The sequence below is a fragment of the Symsagittifera roscoffensis genome, chromosome 2, assembly GCF_963678635.1.
Source record: "Symsagittifera roscoffensis chromosome 2, txSymRosc1.1, whole genome shotgun sequence".
NCBI classification, from domain to species: Eukaryota; Metazoa; Xenacoelomorpha; order Acoela; family Convolutidae; genus Symsagittifera; species Symsagittifera roscoffensis.
The window spans coordinates 42387446-42410712 of NC_087063.1; the positions used below are offsets into that span (position 1 = coordinate 42387446).

General features: G+C 35.6%; 2 protein-coding genes across 6 annotated transcripts in view; one reads left to right on the plus strand and one right to left on the minus strand.

Moving 5' to 3' along the window:
* Window positions 1-23267, plus strand: part of LOC134839181 (branched-chain alpha-ketoacid dehydrogenase kinase-like) — a 557313-nt gene that overhangs the window by 345652 nt on the left and 188394 nt on the right. The window lies entirely within an intron of this gene.
* LOC134839209 (uncharacterized) lies at window positions 2930-21707 on the minus strand. 4 transcript variants are annotated; one of them, XM_063854684.1, is made up of 2 exons: window positions 21500-21707; window positions 2930-5873 (listed from the first exon to the last, which is right to left on the minus strand). In XM_063854684.1, exon 2 carries the CDS (start codon window positions 4730-4732, stop codon window positions 3710-3712), a length of 1023 nt encoding a protein of 340 aa, XP_063710754.1. In that variant the 5' UTR covers window positions 4733-5873; window positions 21500-21707; the 3' UTR covers window positions 2930-3709. The 4 variants fall into 4 exon arrangements, with proteins under 4 accessions (XP_063710754.1, XP_063710755.1, XP_063710756.1 ...); XM_063854685.1 differs by lacking the exon at window positions 21500-21707 and adding an exon at window positions 10366-10694; XM_063854686.1 differs by lacking the exon at window positions 21500-21707 and adding an exon at window positions 7094-7505 and having other exon boundaries at window positions 2930-5869.

Consider the following 23267-nt stretch of genomic DNA (forward strand, 5'->3'; position numbering starts at 1 on the left):
TACAAAAAACCACACAGCATAAATATTCCGTTTTCTTCGAAATTAGGAACAATAATAAAGCTAGTTTATCTTCCGAGTTGATATTTAGAGTCCGAGTTGATAAACTGTCTAGAAAACAGGATGACTGTAAATCATACATTGCTTGATTCGGAAAAAAACTGATGCTTTGGAAATTAACTTGACACAAAACAAAAAGACAGAAAAAAAGAAGTAACGACAATTCAATTTATCCAGAAAAAATTATTTCATACATACTAAAAAAACAAAGAGCCAACCATGACTCAAACGCCAAAACTTAAGGGGCAAAAGCAACTGTAACAAGACTGCTCGTATATCATGGCAAAGCCCTGAATGTTCCGACTGTACCCTACTTTATATCGAATAGTTTTTGGGAAAAGAAAATATTGAAAACCTATAACCTTTGACAAAATCAAAGTGTAAAATTTTTTTGGGTCGTACCAAATTAATACCAGTTATCTAGCCTTAATTAAATTTGGAACAATTTTGTTTTGCCGCATAATTTGCCACGCATAAATAATTCGCGTTACATTCTCAGCATTACGAATAAACTCTTCAAATCGCGCATAATTTAATCCAGAACATGGCCAATTTGGCAATTTTCAAACCCCCCGAACTACAAAAAAAATCGGAGGTAAAATGTCTTTCAGATTAAAAAATTTTTCAAAAAGTCGATATCTTCATGGGATATAATAAAATTTTGTCGAAAACTATTAACTGCGATCAGAGAAAATTGACGAATACAAAAAACCACACAGCATAAATATTCCGTTTTCTTCGAAAATAGGAAGAATAATAAAGCTTGTTTATCTTCCGAGTTGATATTTAGAGTCCGAGTTGATAAACTGTCTAGAAAACAGGATGACTATAAATCATACATTGCTTGATTCGGAAAAAACTGATGCTTTGGAAATTAACTTGACACAAAACAAAAAGACAGAAACAAAAGAAGTAACGACAATGCAATTTATCCAGAAAAAATTATTTCATACATACTGAAAAAACAAAGAGCCAACCATGACTCAAACGCCAGAACTCAAGGGGCAAAAGCAACTGTAACAAGACTGCTCGTATATCATGGCAAAGCCCTGAATGTTCCAACTGTCCCCTACTTCATATCGAATAGTTTTTGGGAAAAGAAAAAATTGAAAATCTATAAACATTGACAAAATCAAAGTGTACAATTTTTTGAAAACCTATAAACTTTGACAAAATCAAAGCCTAAAATTTTTTTGAGTCGTACTAAATTAATACCAGTTATCTAGCCTTAATTAAATTTGGAACAGTTTTGTTTTGCGGCATAATTTGCCACGCATAAATAATTCGCGTTACATTCTCAGCATTACGAATAAACTCTTCAAATCGCGCATAATTTAATCCAGAACATGGCCAATTATTTGGCAATTTTCAAACCCCCCGAACTACAAAAAAATCGGAGGTAAAATATCTTCCAGATTAAAATATCTTTCAAAAAGTCGATATCTTCATTGGATATAATAAAAATTGTCGAAAACTATTAACTGCGATCAGAGAAAATTGACTGAATACAAAAAACTACACAGCATAAATATTCCGTTTTCTTCGAAAGTAGGAACAATAACAAAGCTTGTTTATCTTCCGAGTTGATATTTAGAGTCCGAGTTGATAAACTGTCTAGAAAACAGGATGACTGTAAATCATACATTGCTTGATTCGGAAAAAAATTGATGCTTTGGAAATTACCTTGACACAAAACAAAAAGACAGAAAAAAAAGAAGTAACGACAATTCAATTTATCCAGAAAAAATTATTTCATACATACTCAAAAAACAAAGAGCCAACCATGACTCAAACGCCAGAACCCAAGGGGCAAAAGCAACTCTAACAAGACTGCTCGTATATCATGGCAAAGCCTTGAATGTTCCAACTGTCCCCTACTTCATATCGAATAGTTTTTGGGAAAAGAAAAAATTGAAAATCTATAAACATTGACAAAATCAAAGTGTACAATTTTTTTGAGTCGTATTAAATTAATACCAGTTATCTAGCCTTAATTAAATTTGGAACTATTTTGTTTTGCGGCTTAATTTGCCAAGCATAAATAATTCGCGTTACGCTCTCATCATTACGAATAAACTCTTAAAATCGCGCATAATTTAATCCAGAACATGGCCAAGTTGGCAATTTTCAAACCCCCAGAACTACAAAAATAATCGGAAGTAAAATATCTTTCAGATTAAAATGTCTTTCAAAAAGTCGATATCTTCATGGGATATAATAAAATTTTGTCGAAAACTATTAACTGCGATCAGAGAAAATTGACTGAATACAAAAAACCACACAGCATAAATATTCCGTTTTCTTCGAAAGTAGGAACAATAATAAAGCTAGTTTATCTTCTTACATAAAGGAATTGTTCAACAGATAACGGAAATTGAGATGACGAAAATTAAAACGAAACTCATTCATGCAAATACTTTTTTTTTCAGTTTTCATTCAAAGAACATTTTTAGTACGTAATTATGAGCAAAGTTGTGATATCAATGCTGTTATATGAAGTTTTCGTATCAGTACTGGCACGTGTTGGAAACAGCACATTTCTTACAGATTTGTGAGAAAGTTGTTTACAGGAAAAAAAGTCTAGTTCGCGATTAAAAGACACTTGCTCTCGCAACAGTTAACTATTTCATTCCAATTCGAGGAGACCTTAAGATTTGAAACTCCAGCAAGTTTTTTCTATCAATTCGATTACTTCTACAGGCGTCAAATTTACTGTTGTTATTTTTCGCCAAAAATCCTAGCGTTTTTTCGACCAAAAACACTCAAACTTATTTCATCGCAACCTCACTTTCGTACACAACCTTTAAATGCTACATTAAAGTTGAGCTCGTTCTTTATGACTCTCTCGGACTGATGGGAACAAATACGACACTTATAGTCACATTTTGTTTATTGATTTTGTTAGAAATATCGGATATAGTGTAAACTTAAACTTTGCAAAAGATATAAATGGCCGACCGTAGGCGAACTAAGATTCAAATAAACTAAACATCTAGAGAAATTTAAACAATGAAAAATATGCAAGTAAACCAAACTAGTCCCGGTAATAACTTATCAATCAATCGGGATCGATCAAGTTACTGCCTTAGTTAAGCGCCCAGTTAATTCCCAGTTTGCATGCCCGTACTCTAATCAACAGACTAAAAATCCCAGATATTAAGAGATTGGATAGATATACGGTCAACGCACCAAATTTTTGGTTTCATTAATGAACTTAATCAGATATTAGATATTAAAATCATTGGGCTTGCAAACACGGACTAAATTTACATAAATGGAAGCGAAGAGAGGATAAATTGAGAAAACAAAAGAAAACTAAAGTTAATTCTACAACAAAAATAATTTATTCGGTTTTGCTTTGCGTTTGGATTAGTATACATATATGCACAGCCAATGCAAATTAGTCAACTTTTTTCAATTCACTGAAAACCTGGGAAGAAACACGATAATAAGCGTCATATCTGAAACCGTGGATTTTTTAAAAAACATTCCTTGCTTGTGGATTCCATTCGACCATATAGATTTCTTGATAATACCATTTACTAATGCACAGTAAACATGAATCATAGTATGAGTTAGCACTAAGCATATAGCAGCCAATTTGTTTATTTTGATTTTGTACATTTTGAGTCCCATAAAATCAGAAATGTAATTACAGCTTTCTCTTGACCTGCGTTCTTGATTTCTTACAGGCCGGAATGTAATCCGTGATTTCGGGCTGTCTCGGGCTCTCATTTGAATTCTTCTTCGTCGAACTATTTCCGATTGTTCGTTTTCGGGTTGACATTGAGCTTCGTTGCTTCGGTGTTTCTGATTTTTTCGCAGGCGTCATCTTGAACGGAGTCCTTAGGAGTTGTTGAGACCTTTTGACAGTCGATGACTTCGAGGCACTTCTAGTCGCAGTCGATTCAGGAATCGATCCCAAATTGATCTTCATCGGTGTACTAGTTTGATATTGCGGCACTTCAAACACTGAGCAATTACTACTTGTACTTGCAGTTGAAACCGATTCACACTCTTCCATTTCGTTATCTGCAAGCTGAAGTTTTCCTATTTCGACCATCTTTTTGAAATCTTCCGAGGTAATCGAACTATTGCTACTGTGTCGATCAGCTGTATAAAATGTCGGTAGCTCGGATGGAATTTCCACTTGACTCCATTCGTAAGTTTTTGCACTTCCGTTCTGATTACTCTCAGCAACTGGCTTGAATTTTTCGAAATCAAAGTTGTATTTCCTTTTCGCCGCTTGAAGCTTCTCGACATTGTACTGCTGCATCCAAGATCTCCAAGCGTCTTTGCTTTCAGCTGAGCTCGAAGTGCTGAACAAATTACGACACGCCGGAGATTTCGCCGCGTTTTTATTTGATGGTGACGAAGTAAGTTCAGTCTGGTCTGCACTCATGAAGTTGAGTCGACGAGATGACGTATTCTTGCTTCTGGGTGCAAAGGGTGCTGTCATTTTAACCGACCTTGGGGTTTTCAAAAGTTGTTCAACCACCAACGGGCTAGTTGGCGACAATGGACACTCGATAGTAGACGATGATGCAATAGCTAAATTAGATGAATTTGTTTTGAATAATGACGAATTTAATTGAAAAGGTGATAAGTTAACATCTGCGGATGTTGTTGGAAAACTGCTGAATATTGTGGAGCCTGGGATTATTTTCGAACACATTTTATCATTCAGATGTACAATCTACTTTCAGATTGTATGCAGTTCTGTAGTATATTTACGTGCAGGGGCTGGACTAATCAAGGCAAGGTGTTTTATGCTATTATAATTCAACAGAGTAATCGACTCAGACTTTAAGAATGGCTAGGCTGCGAACTTATTCGATGTAGTAACGATAGTAACTATTTTATAGTTCAGTACTACTCAGTCGATTTAATACCAAGCTGCGTAAATAAACAGATGAGTAAGCAGCACTAAGAATAATCTGGTCCGAAAGATCTCGATATTCGACAAATGAGCGCAAGAATTTCTGCAATTTGTAACAAAGTGATGTTTGCTGAATTTTCGCTCTGTCGCGAATTCCTCCGAGGTGAAGTCTTCAGTCTTGATTAGCAAATATTGGCTGAGAAAATGACTAAAAAAATGTCCACTTTTTTAGATCACGTGAATATACTTTTGAGTATAGCGAGTCAGACAGGATGAAAAATTTTTTTCAATGCTTCCTACTGGGAAAAAACACAGCGAACTGAGTTAACATTATATATATTGAATTATTGTTTAGAAAATGAATGATATGAAATACTCGCTCAACATCAAGTGTGTACGCGTCGGCGTGTCACCAAGTAATAACGCGTGTCGCTACTCGCTCCTTTTTTTGCTATTTTATAACAAAAAAATAATAAATTTTAATGCGACTTTACTGTTTGTATTTGCGCGATCAATTTTCAAAAAGGAAATTTAAGTATAATTTAAATTTGCGTTATTGGGAGCAAACGATTTGTTGATATCAGCTGGCGATGAAATATGTCACCAAGTCAGTGCTTTTAAACACGGAAGATTCTTTTATTGGACTAATGAAGCGTCGATAAATGAAAGTACAACTCAAGTTTCCAGAACTATAAGATCTACTTGTGATCTTTGATTCGATCTAAAGTCCAGCGATTGCAGCTGTGAAAATTGAACTGATACTCCCGATCGATTTGATTTTGTAGCTAATTGAATGAAGAGTTTTCCTCCGATTTGTTAAAGGACAATCAACTATTATGGCTGGTCGTATAAATGCTAAATTCGCCTCCACTTTGAATTTGTAAACGAAGACTTCCGAACAGAACAAGGACTTTCGTGCAATGGGACCTCTATCTATCTGAAATACAAGAAGAATATTCTCAAATGAAGATGAGATTTTTAATCTCAAAGTGGTGGTTTAATTTTAATCCGGATAAGTATCGACTGGTTGGTCAAGTGTTTATGTCGAAATGTGGGTAAAAGATTAGCGCTGGCCAAACAATGCTGCTATTGTTTACAGAAATATCCCATTTATGGATACTCGACCTCATCGATTATAAATATAAACAGTCGTAAAACAACAACACCAACTCTAAATTACTTTTCTTGACTAGCCTAGCCTTGTCAAAGTTACTCCGAAATAGAAGCCAAGTTTGAAACTTAATAGCGCACGTTTTTTTTTAAAAAAAAACCTTAAGATACCACGTCAACATTTCTACACTTCTTGAAAACAATGAAAAGTGCTTGAATTACCCGATAGAACGCCAATTAGCATCCCAGATCAAGAATATTGAATGCTATCCATCACTTATATTCCAAATTGGCATCTATTTCAAAGTCAATACCAACAGTGGGAAAGTATATAAGGACTTAATTAAAAATCATATTGTCAATTGAGATATACCAATATTTGATGCCAACGATATAGATAGACAATTTAGACTTTACGTAGTGACGTCAAAATACTGCCTACAGTTCGGGCCAATTTGAGACTTAACTATCCTTTACAAACATCTAAAAGAGGATGTTTGTTCCTTCCGGATATGGCAATGGGTTCCGGTCCGGTTGTTTATTCCACCGGAGTTGAGCGTGTATTCGGAATCAAAGAAAAGTCCAAACAAACATCCTCTATTTAGATCCGAAAAAGGCATAATTAAATCAGCTTATCAACAAATTTTAAAAAGCTGTCATCATTGCAGGGGCACAACAGCGGTTCGCCGTGATGAGCTGTACAGCTCTTGTGTTGGTCCATTCCCCCGTGGATAAATGGATTGCATGTTCAGGATAATGACATCATTAAACAATCAACTAAACGCAGTAACATTTTCAGGTCAAAAAAATCAAATCCCAAAAACCCAAATTGACGAAGGGTTCAATTCTTTAATGGTTTTTGTTAATAATCGATTTGTAAATTATTTATGTTTTCTGGATTTGCAACAGATGAAAAAACAAATGATTCCGACTTCTTAACTTGTTTTTGTGTTTCAAAATGAACTCGAAAAAAAAGAATCAGCTTTTAAATTTAACCACCCATTACTACAACAACAATTAAACAAAAAAGTCGGAACAATGACTCACCAAGTTGATGCGGTCAATGAAACAAATATCAAAAACACAATGAAAAAGCAGAACTTTGCTTCATGAGCTCTGGGAGGAGAGGGAACAATCTGACAATAAATTCAGCTTGAGTTCAAAATAATTCTGGGAATAAAAATTGGGTAAATTCGTGATCGAACAAGACTTTTCCAGGCATTCAAGATTAACAGGGCAAGCTGGAAAGATCTCGTCGAAAATTTAACGACAGACGTGATTTAGATGTTCGAGTTGTAGACTAGTTTCTGGACAGTTACGTTGCGCGAATGAAAGTCATGCCTTTTCCGAAAATTCTTTCTATCTTTAGTATTTAAGCACTGAATATCAACCAAATTTGGACGGTTGTATATACTAAATTTCAGTCATTTTACCCAACCGTACACTAGAAATCTTCCAATGAAATCGTTACAAATCCTTAAACCCGCTTGCCGCCTTACAATTTTACATTTTAGGATCTATACCTGGTTAACTTTTGCAGAAAGTCGGCCCGTTCCTGCAATTTTCAAGAATTTCTGCAACTTGTACTACGTATAGTGACATGAACATGGCTATGCGACACTTCAGCAGGTTCGATAGCCAATCAGATTCGAGGACGTAGGAGCCAACAAGCACCAATACTTTTGGTGACTAGGTGTTCAAATATAGTAACAGCCAAACGTGGAACAAACCGCGGGCTTTGGTGGGAATGGATTACGATGGAATAACTTAAGCCGACTTTCTAGGCTGGCAGGCAAGTCAGACCTTTCATACATGGGGTTTCGTAGTAGTCATTCCAAATGGTAGCATAACTCCAGGAGCACCGTTATCTGCTATTTGTTAAATTACCCCCATGTGAAATATATATACCTCCGAAACTGATCCGGTAGATATACAATGAAAACAGAAAAGGCGAAAGACCTTCAGTTCGTCACGTAAACTTCATAAAAGCACCAGAATGTAGTAAATAATATGAACTTCAGAAGGGTGGCTACTCAATGCCTTCTACTGCCTTCACTTATAATACCAATAGACGGCAAATAACAGCTACTTCTAGCAAGAATTTATGAGAAACGACCCGCGAAATTTCCGAAGAGTTCGATTTTGATATTGTACGCACGGAATTTTCCAGAAATTGCCCAACTGAAAAGCACGAAACTTTTCACATATAACTGAGAACTAAGTAGAATGTCAAAGACTGATTTCGATTTCCTACACCAAAAGGCCCAAATCTGAGAGTAAACTACAACAATTTGGGCGCCAAACTTCAGTCACTTATCATAATAGGGTGAATAAATTGCCCAGGGGCCTGAAAACATTTAGTTGCTCGTGACTTTGTCTTTTCGAACCAAACATAGCACAACACGACTGACCAGTGTAAGCGCCCTTATGACTTTCTGGAGTATGGTGATATACGGGGGAGTGGAATAGTAAAACACAAATCTAGCTGATAGACTTCTTGCTGGGCAGTTAAGACAACTTTGCAGCGCCATTTTGTAAACAAAGTGGTCTAATTGTATCGTTCCAAGTGTTCCCTTACCAATTGCGACCACATGTTATCTCCACACTTGCTGTTCAGTTAAGTGGAAACAGACACAAATCAGATCACAACCCGAAAAAAAAACAGATCGCTCAAGCGAGGGGCGTTTGCTGTTAGCTGCCCCATTAGTTACTTATTTTTGGCCCCAAACAATTCTTAGGACACCGAAAAGCTCCTTCGAAAATGACAAAACGCCACTTAGTTGAAAAAAAAGAATCATAGAAAGCCTTGGAGTTTTTGAAGAGCGTATATAAACCCAAACAAACTTCTGTAAACACGTCACCCAGCTTCATAAACAGCTATTAATGCCCTCAAGGATTTCCTTCAACTAATCTTTTGTGAAGTAGAGGTAATGACTAATGCTTGTATAGATCGAGGACCCTTGTTAGGTCCTGGAAAGCATATTAGGCCGGAAACTGACCAGGCGTCCGATTATTTTACGGCGCTTTGGAAACATCCACAGTTTATCAAGTTCACAACCAGGGCAATTCTTCTAAACATTTATTCGAATGATTTACAAGCATAATGCGAGAAACGAAAACTGAACAAAAACACAGAACAGCTAGCATAACTTCTTTACTTGAATCTTTCAAGCTGAATAATTTTGGAAAACAAGTGCTTTCACCCAATTTCTTATACCGGCACTTCTTAAGTCAGGAAAAAGAAACATTTAAATATCAAAACGGCAGACTAAGACTTTGTTCCCATCAAAAACTCACTCTTAAAGTACTATTTCAGCGCTGCAAGTGGCCTGATCTAAATCTGAAAACTGGATCTGTGATCTTCACACGCTACAAGACGTGTGAACAAATAGTAACCCAGTTGTAGTTGTGGTTTGTTTACAACTTTGGCTTTTTACCACACCGAGGACGGAAACTATCTCACGAAAATACTCTCGAAATCAAATACTACTATTTGAACTCCGGTCCACAATACCATCGTAAGTCACGAACTTAAAAAAATCATCTGGATAAAGGTCATCTGAAAAAAACTCCAACTCTAACCTCATAAAAACCTCGAAATTAAGAATTGGCAGGGAAGTAGGATTAAAAATGAGGCCAGTTTTAAAATGATAAAATTTTTTAACTTACGATGCGTTATGACTAATCTAACTAGCAAAATAACAACGATTAAAAAACTGTTGACAATTCAGTGTCTCGATATCATACTAGAATCGATTTGCTTTGTTTAGTTTAATTAATAGCTTTATTGCAGTTTAATCTGTAACAAAAACCAATTTCATTAGGATTTGAAAAGGAGGTCAATGTCCTCCGGTGGATTAGGTTAGTTGAGTAAAATTGTCTTGCGCAGACATGCGTGCGCAGACTTCAATAGCGTCACAGCTTTGGAATGCAAGATGCTCTTATTATTTATTGATACAAACGCCAATAACAAACAGAGAATATATTTTCTTGCGAAATGACGGATTAGTTTATTGACATTTTTGACAAAAATGTTGACATGTGCCGGCGTAGGATGTGCCAAAAATTGCAGTAATTTAACTTTTCATCGAAAAAATTTTAGGCCTAAAATTTTCTAATTGATTGGCTAGGCTAGCACATTGCACCTACTTTGCAACAAACATTCATTGCTTGCGAGAGATTGTCACTAGACTAGATAAACAACAGTTTTAATCAGTAAGTGTGTCGTCAGACTTATTATTAGCCAGACAACACCAAATTATTGAGAGCAATTTTCTAATTAGTCTAAAATTAATAAATAAGACTTCAAAGGCACTTACCAGAAATGAACGATTTGGGTACAAATTCTTGTCATTAAGAATACTTGAAAAAATTATATCTTTCTTGTATTTGTGTTTTTGTAACTATTATAGTTTTCGTAATTTCGAAGACAATCCAGTTTTCTATAAAGGCAAAATCAGGATTGATAGCTTAAACTCAAGTCAATTTGGTGTGAATAAGACAAGGCAGTTGTGGTATGTGGTAAATGATGGTAAAGTATGTGTATCTATTTTTACCATAATAATCTATACTGGTATACTAATTACAAACAGTGAGAGGTCGCAGACATACAAGTCATCATCCCATGTTGAACATAATTATCACAGTGAGAAACCAATGCCATTAACCAAATACCTGCACTACATTGAGCCAGTGTCTCTACCAAAAACCTGTTTCAATCAGTATTCACGACAGGAGATTAGCTTTTCATAAAACTATCTCCACCAAATACTTCCACCAATCCGTTTCCAGCAATCTGAAACTTGGAATTTATCGCCTTTTGTTCGACATACTTTCCAGAAGACTACAGTATTAATAATGATTTGATATCATTTTATGGGATATCAAAATTGTAAATGATACTCAAGAAGATTATGTTAAAGGTCAGCTGCAGAACGCCGTAAAAATGGGAAAATTTTCCTGTCAGTCCTTCACCAAAAGATATGATTTGATCCGAAAGACAAGGCTCAAAGATATACCATATTAAGCCCCAACTGTTTTGGGAAAACAGCCTAATATTAATGACAAAGCTTAATTTAATTTTCATATCTCTAAATTATTTATTTAATATTATCAAAATACCATTTGTTGAGCAGTTCCAACAATGTCTACTCTGACAGCGGGCGTCAAATGAAATAATAAGGCCATTGCTTCATGAGCACATATGCTGCTATTAGATTTGCACTTGGCCCTGAGTTTGATTGACAAGTTGTGAAGTATTAACTATCGATTAAGTTCCTTGGGATAGGTTGAGTAGGACATACCAGCAGTTGGTAAAGAGCAAACAGCCTCAATTTCAAGTCAACCACCTCCAAAACAAGGACGCAGAAGCCAACGCACTTTGCAAACAGTCGCGTGTATTAAACTACAAACTTCGTTTGTTTAGAAAGAAAGCACATTTGCTTAAGATTTAGGAGAAATCTAAACCCAAAAAAGAACCATCATTAAATACAAACTCTATAATATGAATGAGTGGACCGTAGATACAAAACTGGATTTCCTGAATTCAAATATTGATGTTTTATTTCATACAGCTAGTGAGTTTTCTATTTCTGTCTGTAACATGGACCTTGCCTGGCCACTCAACATCCTAGGTTTCGCACCATTTTATCCCTTCATCCGTAATCGGATAAAACTCAAACTCAATATAAAATTAGCATCGCAAGAAAACTAAACAAGCGGTAAAAAATCAAAATTACCTGAGCAGAAACCCTTTAAACCATGCTATGAGACCACTAAGCTGATCTATATAGACCAAAACCTATGAAACCAAATAAAATAGAACGAATTAAATTTCAAACATAGAAGCGAAGCGGAGTTTCCCAACACTTGCGATACAATTAAAACATTGCATTAAACGATGTTGAATAGGAAAAAAATAGAAGTCAATTTTTCTGAAAAAATGACTTGATAACAGTCGAAAGAACTATATTACAAAAATGTATTATTTTAATTTGGATGAGGCTCATAAACAGCCTTAGCTAGTATCGAGAATCAATGACCGAGCGGCAAATAAACTTTGGTGAATATTCGTTAAATCGAACACGACACAGTGAAACTAGTCATGAAAGATTTCAAGCTACGAAGTTTTTTTGAATCAAAATTTTTGCTACACATCCCTCCTAAAGCAAGCAAAAAGATATTGAAAAAATCACCCGAGAAGTTGCGCAACATAAATCAACAAAAAACAAAACCGGCCGAACACTTTTAACGAAAAAAAAAAATTCAAAATCGGACTTGGTAAATTTACAAACTACAGAACAATTTTTAATTATATTACTAGAAGCTCATCTAAACATACTCATTGGGTTTTGAATTAGCAGCTGTGATACAGGTTGAAATGGGTGATTTCAAAAATTGGGCTTCACCCAAAACCTTTGCTGTTTCTATAATGAAATAAGTGGAACGCATTTTTTTTAGAAATTGGAATTTCTCCAAGGACATACAATTTCTCTACAACAATTAAAGCGTGGTCAATTATGCTTCCCACAATATCATGCCTCAAATAAACTGATATCAGATTCGACCGTTTTTTTTTCGAGAGAAGTCAAAAAATTTCAAAAAAAAACGAGCGAGGAATCAAAACTTTGACTTTTCTGAAGGCCATAACTTTTTTGTAAAAAAATTAGACGTAACCCGTTGAACGAAGGAACTTCTGTCAATTCCTTCTAGTAATTGAACCTATAATCTCAGACTTCAGAGGGAAATTTTTGAGAAAAGTCAAAAAATTGCAAATTTGAAATGTGATAAAAAATTTGGGCGTAACCTTTCACGCAAGGGAATATCTCACAGCTCATGCTTTTGATTGAACCCAAAATCTCAGACGAGTAAGGGCAGTTTTCAAGACACAAAAGAGAGTGCAGTTTTTAAGATAATCATTTTCAAAAACGTTCTTAAAATCAAAATTATGACTTTTCCGAGAACGATAACTGTCAAAAAAAATTGGGTGTAGCCGCTAAATCAGGGAAGCAACCCGTTCCTATCAAGCAATCGATTCCCTTGCTGCAACCGGTTCCCTTCAACGAACTCAATAAGATTTGAGAGGGTAGTTTGAGAAAAGTCAAACAGTCCAAAAAACGGTCAAAAAATCAAATATGACTTTGCCGAGAGCCATAACAATTTTGGGCATAGTCGCTAAGGCAAGGGAACATCACTTAACTTGTTTTTCCACTTGATAAGAAAATCAGCAATCAGTTCTCTCCATTGAACTTGAAATGTCAGCTTAGGGAGGTTAATTTCGAGAAAAGTCGAACAATTTCAAAAACCGGTCAAAAAATTAAAAATATGCCTTTTCCGAGGACAAAAACTGTATGTGTTAAAAACTATAGGCTCATCCGCTAATGCAGGGGAGCTTGTCACAACCGTTCCCTCCAAAAAAACTCATATCTCAGATTTGGAGGATAAATTTCCAGAAACTTCAAAAAGTCTCAAAAGACGGTTAAAAAATTAAAATGTATCTTTTCCCAAGAGCCATATTTTCCTTCTGAAAAAAATTAGGTCGTTATCGATAAAGCAGGGGAGCTTCAAACAATACGTTTATCTATTGAACCCAAAATCTCAAATTGGGAATTGTAGTGCTCGAGAAGATGAAACAAAAACCCAAAAAAATGGTTCTAAACTCACCCTACTGATTTCTCTGTAGAAAGTGGGGTACGGTGAAAAGAGACTAGGCGTATACGCAGGTGCACATAGGAATAGGTGATCTCTCCACTAGTATCCCTTTTTGCTAACGAAAAAGATATTTAAGTACATTTTGAAATTTTTTCTGAGCGTCTCATGCCAAAAATGAAACAAAAAACCAAATCCCATACATTTTCATAATACATGTTTTTATCAAATTGGAGCAATTTATTTGAACTATAAAAACCTAAGTTTTGAAAGAAAAACTACTTAGAAAGCATATTAGATAATATCAATTGCGTTTGGAAAAAAAATCAGCCAACAAAATTAGGACGAAAACTAAAATTCCAAAAAAAATCAACATTTTCATTAAAAAAATTACTAACTCAAGTGAAATAACAAGTGTGGTTTTATTTCAATTACCAGAAAAATGAGCAGGACTGAGCAGCAGCTGAAATTGAGCAGCAAATGTGTAAGAAGAGTTGCGTACAGGAAAAAAGTCTTGTTCGCGAATACAGGTCACCTGCTCTGGCAAGTGAAAAAAATCGAGTTGGTAAAATAAGCCTTTTGCGGTAAATTTGTTAAGCTCAAAAGGCTTAAGCGTCTAAATGAGTACTGTGAACAAACTTTTGTACAGGTTGCAACACACTTGCTATCGCAAGTGAAATAAACCCAACGCAAAACTATACGAATACTAAAAAGGAAACACGATTTTTTGGAAACAGGAAGACCAATGACCCAAAAACGACTTCGGCTATAACTTATTGTATTATCAATTTCTTCAAAAAAAAAACTGCCTTTATGAAATTGGAATGATTAAAATAAATGAATAAACTGAACACCGAGTCGCAGCAAGGCTTGGCTTCACTTGTGTAACCTGTTTTTGAAAAAAAAATCGAATTTTAATATTGAAGAAAATATAGATCACAAAAAATACTTATGAATTCAAGTATCTTTTATGAACTTTTTCATGAAACTAACCCAATAACGGAAAAATGCATCGAGTTTGGAATTCTTTAAGTTGAAAACCCTTTTGGAAAATGAAAACAAACCACGTTTTTTCCGAGTGATTTGCTTGCACTTTCGTAATTGGAGAGTCTAGTTTGCCTTCCTTTTAGCGAATGAAATTACAATCGACTTCAAGCGAATTAAAAAACAAAAGGCAAAAAATCAAAAATCAAATGGTGGAATCAAATTTTTACTGAAAAATTTTTCCTCTTCCAAAATTTTCCTTTTACTTCATTCATTGGCAGTTATAAGCAAATTAAACAAAGAGGCGAAGTTGCACTTCGCATACACAAGCAAAAATATGACCGATAACGCTTCTGTGAAAAACTGAATGAGTAAAACTTTGAATCTACGAAAATTCTTAAGTGACGCACGCCAATTATGACGCATTAGCAGTACCAGTCAATTTGAAAAAAAAAAAGAAATTCACAAACAAACATGCCTCAATTTATAGAGCAGCCTATGAAGCAGTAATAACATGAAAAAATTAAATGTACCAAAAATACAATTAATTTTTTTTAATTTGAGATTTTTTGTGAAAATCATCTCCCCACACGCCACATTAAGTACAAAAAAGATAAATTTCGATCCTAGTAACAAATCAATTATGGCAAATAAACTTCCTTAAATCAACTTGGAACGATTTCTATGACGGATTAAATCTCCGCTTACGCGTTAATAGCGCGAAATATATCGCGCGTTAATTGTCCTAATTTGGCAATTTTTAAACCATCATAAATTTACAAAAAAAGTTCAAAGATAAAATATCTTTCCAAATTTAAGCTCAGGGGACAACAATGCTGTTTGAAAAACATATAAAAAAAAATCCCGTCAAAAATGGCTAGTTAAAAAGTAGAAACTCGTCTGAAGAAAAGAAACCACCCGAGCACGAATATTCCCTTACTTTCGTTACGAAAGTCGGAACAATAATAGTCTGTGTTAAAATCCTTAGCATTGGCTGTACTTAATAGTTGGTTATTGATCAAAATGAACACATTTTATCGCAACAATATTTGCGACTTAGGTTGGAAAAAAAGATAGTTTATGCTATAACACAAGCATTGCTTGTGTAAAAAGAGTAGTCGGTTGCTGTAAAAATGGCACAATGCGTTTCAACCTTTTCCATTTAAAAATACTTAGAAACACATTGTAGCGTGACGAGAGGAAATACCAAAGTTTGGAACATTAAAAAAATTAATCATAGTTGAATTCAAAGTTGACATGGCAGCTAGCCGAAAGAAACTAGCCGTTGATTTGGTACATAAAAGCATGGTAGCTAGCCAAAAGAAAAATTCTTGAGTCAAAGTCAGTTTGATTTTAAAAAACCTGCCAAGAAACACGATTGCGAGCGTTCAATTAGCAGTAAAACTTAACCTAACAAGCGCTAACTTAGCAGACAAATTTTAAGCAGACTCCCGTCGAGCAGAGGAAAAAGGGTCATGATCGCCTTTTTTCGCTCCTCAAATGACTTAATCATAGGCTCTTAAACCGATGTCATATCAAACATAAACACAAAAAAAATCTGTATCGCGAAAAAAAACTGAAACAGAAAAAAACTGAAACAGAAAAAAATCCCCATTTTCAAAGGTAGGAACAATTATACTAAATCTTGGAGCGCAGTTGCCTGCACCACCATGGCATCATGTTACCTGCAACATGGCATTCTAACTGGGTCAAAATAGCTGAAACTTCAAGAAAAGAGAACGCCGACAAAACGAAGCACAGAAGAAACACGAGTCCGAGAATGGAAATTATGAATAGCACACGAATTTTTGTAAGCAAAAGCAGGACGTTACATGGGCATTACCTCAAGGCTAAACATGCCGCAACAGTCATGGTAAAGGATTTTTTACACCCACCGAGGCGGAGCGGATCTGTCTCAAGGAGGTTATCTGTCTCAAGAACAAATTTGTCTCAAGGAGGTTAACGCTAAGGAAAAAAAAGAATGCCCAAAAAGGCAACTTTCAGCGGTAAATTTGCACTGAAACGTAATTCTTGAATCGTTAACTTTGCTTACAAAACTTGGAGCGAATATTTTTACAAAAATTTAAAAACTCGATATATGAAGTTTACATATCTTCAGCACACTCGAATGAAAAAAATCCGCCCTTGAAACCACGCAATATGAAGTAATTAGGCAAATATAGGATTAGCCGAAACCTAGAAGAGGAATAAACATTAGAAAACAAAAAACAAAACGGAAACAAACCCATGTTTAAAACCAACATGAGCATAAATTTTTACAAAGAGGCGAAGCTGCAACTTCCCTAACAAGAGCGAACAATCAGCTTTAAAAAATGCGCAAAAACTCGAAAATTCCAGTTGAGTACCCTTCACAATTGTGCTACCGACGTTACGAGAAACCAAAGACAAGTGAGAAAGCGGCAAAAAAGCTTCAAATGAAAGCTTCAAAAAGAGCAATGAGCAGAAAAACACAAAATTTGCCAGTAAAAGTTTGGAATGTAATACTCTGAAGGCAATCGCACTAAATTTGTGATACATTAGATCGTATTTAAGCATACTGCGTATTAATTATAGCTTATAAATTACTGCGTATGGAGATATTGGAGGGTGGCGACAGAAATTTGACTGCGAAATTGGCCTTTTGCTTTGGTATTCAAAACTTAGCAGGTCAGAGACTTTTCAATTTGGCCAGTCACAAAATCTAACAGTCATAGACAATTTCTAAAAAACGCTGCGAGGACTATTACTTTACGTTTCAGAATGGAGAAAACTCCTCCCAGAATGATTTCATTCTAAAGTCGATCGTCGCAGTGAAGCTGAGTCCAAAAACTTGAAGGTTATCAAGGGCGAAAAAGGTGTGACTCAGCACACACTTGTTGTGAATGATTTGTATCTGAAATTTCCCATTTACCGCCAGAAACTAAAACCAGTTAAAAGATTAAAATTTGGAGAAATTAAATGAAAGAACCAAATCAAGCACAAAGAGGCAATAAGAAAGAAGCTAGAAAATAATCAAATACAATCCAACTAGGAAAACTTCAAATCAGCACTTCTAGAAGAAGCGAAAAAAGTATGTGGAAAATTTACGGAAAACCAGCGATGAAAAAACAGGGTGGTGGAACGAAAAGAACACAGCTAGTTGCTGAAGCTAAAAAATAATCTAGCTCGAAACTTACTAGGCCCAGCCAGGCACATTGGAGGAACTTACTATGCACAGAGAGATGAGAGATAAACAATTTGAAAAGCCCAAGACCAACAGGGCTAACTTCGGACATGATAAAATTTGCCCGGGATTCTGGACTTGATGGACCTTTTGACGTCCTTAAGGAAGCCTGGGACTCGGGTCTAATGCCCTCCGACTGGAGCTAAAGTGAAACTTACCTTTTTACAAAGGAAAAGGCGATCCGTTAAAATATGGATCTTACAGAGGCATCGGATTACTGGAACACGCATGTAAAAATTTCGAAACAGCATTTGAAAAACGTCTGAAACAATTGTTAAAAATAGATGACATGCATTTGGGCTTTATGAATGATAGATCAACTACCGATACCGTTTTTTATTAGACAATTAAAATGACCTGTTTGCGGGAAAAAAAACCCTGCGTCGCATTTTTGTTGATATCGGAAAAGCCTTTGACTGTGTTCCCAGGGAACTGATCACATGGTCTCTGAGGCAAAAAAGAGTTCCCGAAAATCTGGTACGACTACAAATGGGTCTGCACAGCGAGTAAAACCAGAATTCGCCGGCCACAAGGATGCAATCATTACTTCGAAATTTAAGTAGACGTGTATCAAGGATCGGCACTTAGCCCATTGTTATTTATAATAGTAATGGAAAAGGCTTCGACAAACTGTCGTTCCATGGTACTATGGGATATGCGAAATGCAGATGACCTTGTGATACCCGCTGAAATGGAATCTAAATCTATTGAGAAGTTAATTACTTGAAAAGGGATTCGCAAAAAACTGGTTTAAAAATCAACGTGGATAAGACAAAGCATTTGATTTCAGACCATAAGAGTATTCCTCAAAACACCAGAAAAAATCCACGCACTTGCTGTTGAATGGGAGTCAGCGCCAAATTAGTACGATGAAATTCTTGTAACTTGCACCACTGCTGCTGAATAAAACACTGATTTGATTACAAGTTGTCATATCTACGGAGCTTGTCTCAGGCCAGTTCTGATGTAGTGCTCTTAAAAGCGCTGATATGAAAGTTCTGCGTAGGATTACAGGAGTCACTTAGAAAGACATGTTTACCAATGAAGCAGTAACTAAAATGACAGGTCTTGTTATCTGGAACAAGAAAAGTGCGGTCGAGGCTACAATGGTTCGGACATGATCATAGAAAAGACAATGACCTCGCGCTAAAATCAACAAACTCTGTTTCTGTCTCAGGGAAAATACCAGCAGGAAGGCCTACAAAACGCAGGATCGAATGTGTTAAACGAGGCCTGAATACTTCAGGCCTCAAATCCACAGACTGCCTTGATCAATGGCATTGGAAAATGTGTTATTCTCCATAAAACAGCTTGAATGCTACTCAGAAAGCCCTCATCTAAACCATTGTTTACGCGCTTTCCGGATGTTTAACTCCGCCCCAATGGGGAAAACGGACAATAAACACATAAGTAGTAGCAGAAGAATAAACATTAGAAAACGAAAAATCAAACGAACAAACTCATGCTTAAAACCAACATGAACACAACTTACCACACAGAGGTGAAGCTGCAAACGAGAGCAACCAGTGAGCTTACAAATGCAAAAAAAAATTCATGATTTTAAGTTGAGTCCCCGTTCACAATTGTGCAACTGACCATACAAGAAACCAAAGACAAGACAGAAAGTGGCAAAAGTGAGCTTCTTGAGCAGAAAAGACAAAATTTGCAGGTTAAAGTTTGGAATGTAAAAAACTTAAGGCAACCGCACTGACTTATCAATAAAAAAATATGTATTAAGCCAAACTACGTATCAATTATGCATTTCAAAAATCTGATATAGCAAAGAAATACTTCCGAGCGCTCTCACAACACTAAGCAAATTTATTTAAAATACGTCAAAAATTCCGTTTTTAGGCAATTTTCAAAAACTTGGACCACAAAATTGCGTTCTTTCGGCGCGCGCGTTACCCTTCAAAGTTAATATATATTCGCCCCCTTTAGAAAAATTTGAGGGTCGGTCAGCCAAAAACGGATTTCTTAAAAAGTAATATGGGGGAACCCTTTGGGTCCGTATGGGGTAGAATCCCTGAGGGAAGGTGTCCAATACCCCCGCCCAAATTTAAATCCGCCCCTGATCTGCCCACCTTCAAAAATCGTAATAGTGGACAGTCCTATAATCCTGCATCCGAAATTTATGGATATTGATTAAAATCATAAAATCATGATTTGTCTATTTCAAATAAGTGTTGAAGAACTCAAGGAAGCAGACAAAAAATCATTGATTTCTTAATTAAATTTTTCCTTTTTTGTTCAACGAAAAAATTTTACAGCTTGTTAGTTTTCAAGAATCGTTCATGATAAGGCCAACAAGAATAACATTTTTGATAGGGTCAAATGAATTCGTAATGAAGTTTAAGCCGAATTAATTTGCCACTTAAGCGTGAACAGAATGAATTGCACCACGTTTTAGTATCCAAATTCTTGGTAATTTTCAAACACGCATAACTTAACGAAAAACGCTTGCTTTCAATTTCAACTCTAGACATTTGTATCAATTGGATATTATATAAATTTTTAAAATCGACTAGTTAAAAAACAAGACTGCTCGTATATCATGGCAAAGTGTTGAATGTTCCGACTCTCCCATAATTAATATCGAATAGATTTTGAGAAGAAAAAATATTGAAAATCTATAAGGTTTGAACAAAATCAAAGTGTGAAAATTTGAGTCGTATAAAATTAATACGACCAATTAACTAGCCTCAAATCAATTTGGAACAATTTTGCTGTTCGGGATAATTCGCCACGCATAAATAATTCGCCTTGCGCTCTGCATTATGAATTAACTCTTCAAAGCGCGCATAATTTAGTCTAGAACATGGCCAATTTTCAAACCCTCAGAACTTTACAAAAAAACATCGGAGGTAAAAAATCTGTTTACATTTGAACTCAGTCGATATCTTCAATGGAGTATAAAAAATCTTTGTTGAAAACTCTCATTTCGATCAGCGAAAATTGAATGAATAAAAAAACCACACCGAGCATAAATATTCCGTTTTCTTCGAAAGTCGGAACAAAACGAGTTCTATTTAGTACACTTGCTCTCAGTAGCTAATTCCACTCCCGGCTGACCCAAAGGGTCCTCCTTTTCTACTATTTTCAGATATCCATTTTTGGCTGACTGATCCTAAGTTTTTCTAACGGCACCATTTAATACTAATTTTGAGGGGGGAGCGCGCGCTGAAAAAAAAGCTTGTTTTTGGTCAAAATTTTCCAAAAAAGCCTACAAATGCCTTTTCTGGCCTGTTTTTTCAAAATGTTGCCGGCGACGCAGACAGAAAACTGTATCAAAATAGGGTCTTTGTAGTGATTTGTGAGAGCTCGGAAAATCAATCTGATCGACCTATAAAAAAGGTCAACAAAATTTTGAATTGTTTTTGAATATCCTGCCCCTCGAGAAAATCCTAGATCCTCCCTGCTTGCGCTGGCAAGTGAAACAATTAAAATCCACTTTTGAAACTAAAGTAGCGCCAATTTTTTTCTTGGAGAGCGCACCTTTTTCTTGGAGAGCGTATTTATTCTTCTATTTCTCAAAATCAATTGAAAAAAAATGTTCTTTGTTCTACCATAAAAATAGAGTTTTCATTAATTCGACTTACCAGCAGACAAAGAGTGCGAGATAACACCGGGCGAATGAAGATTACTTCTGGCTTCAATCACAAGTGACGACAGCCTTAAAATCTGATCAGTTCTTGTGGTCAAAACAATTATAAACCTCGGTTTGCATCATAGGTTTCCTTTCAAGTCCACTGGAAAGATTTCCAGATACTAACCCAACTTGAACTCAACGTTATTTTCACAAAACAACAGAAATTTGGGTTCAGATTTCTCATAAACTTAAAGTTAGCGATTCAATCTTAGAGTTAGACTTAAAAACTCGATTGAATTAAAAACTGTGGTCTTGATCATTTGAAAGACAGTTTGGCAGACAGTTGCGAAAAATCTCGGTTGCCTGCTATTTTCTTTCGCTGCCTTTATCGAAACAATCAGTCGGAAAACTAATATTCCCGCTGATAAAAACACCAAACATCCAGTCTACAGTACGTCAATCAGCAAAGTGACAAGGTACCTCTGAAACTCTAGATTTTCTTAGAAAATATTTTGTTAGCTCAGGCTTCTTTATGCCAATTTCGAATTAATGAATGCTAGTTAAGAAATTAGGCTTCAAGTAATAATCCTTGGATTAGCACTGCACTTCTATTAGTATTCAACTCTTTACTAACGGTTGAATTTTCATAAAAACCAAGTCCTGCACCGATTATGCGAATAATTAGCGATCGATTCACATTAACTTTCAAGTACGGATCTAAGACACCTTGAACTACTTAGAAGATCAGAGACCAATAAATGGGATACCTTACAAATGGATCAATAAGCCGTAGATTAAAATTTAAAATACATGAATGGGATCAGCCAAATTGAGACTAATGCACGAGTTGTTATCACGAGTTGTGTCAAGAAGTCAATGACCAGAAAAGCGAGGTGAACAGACAAGTTTGACCGCCTCGAGACAGAAATCGATTATCGAACTGAGTATTAATAAATTCTGGCAGACATTCACTATTGATCCTTTCAGATTGCTACAGGCTGCAACCAGTCATTCCGTAAAACAAATATGCAGAAATACAAGTAGTCTGCCAAACCGGCGAAAGTTGCAATTCATATAATAATTTGATAGCGTTTTTGAAAGCATTCTCAACGCTCAAAAAAAGTTACTGAACAAGGTAATAAAAAATCGCCAACCGATTTTTTTCAATTTCTTAGATTACAACCCCTTGAAACGATTCAATTTGAGAAAACGATTATTAAAATTTGCTGGTAAAACTCACCTGATCTGAGAAAGCATAGAAAGTTTTGTAATTGAAATGCTCGCAAAAAAATTGAGGCAAGTTTTTTCAGCAAAAACGGTTTGCAAGCATGAGAATCGAATGCAACTCAATGACAAGAAAAATTTCAGAAGTACAAATCCCATTTCACATACTTTTTCTCTTTTTGCTTTCTGCAATAACCCGCGTTTTCTCAATCAATCTATTCAATATAACTTATGCCTGATACAGTTCAAGTTAACAAATAGTATCTGACAAATCTTATTTTAACGCGCCAGAAAAAAATTCAAAACAAAAACTGTATTCAGCACTTTCCTTAACATATAATCTATTTGCTGACTAACCAAATCAATGTTTGACCCACTCTCTGAATAACTCACTCTTTGAAACAATCGCTGTTATTGGGAAAATCGCATTCATAAATAATTTCAAATTGCTCAATAAAAATTTTCCGCTGCGAATGTAGTGGATTCTATGGCAAAATGTGATATTACACAGATCATGTAAAATTATGATCATTCTGAAAACACGTGTCCCAATA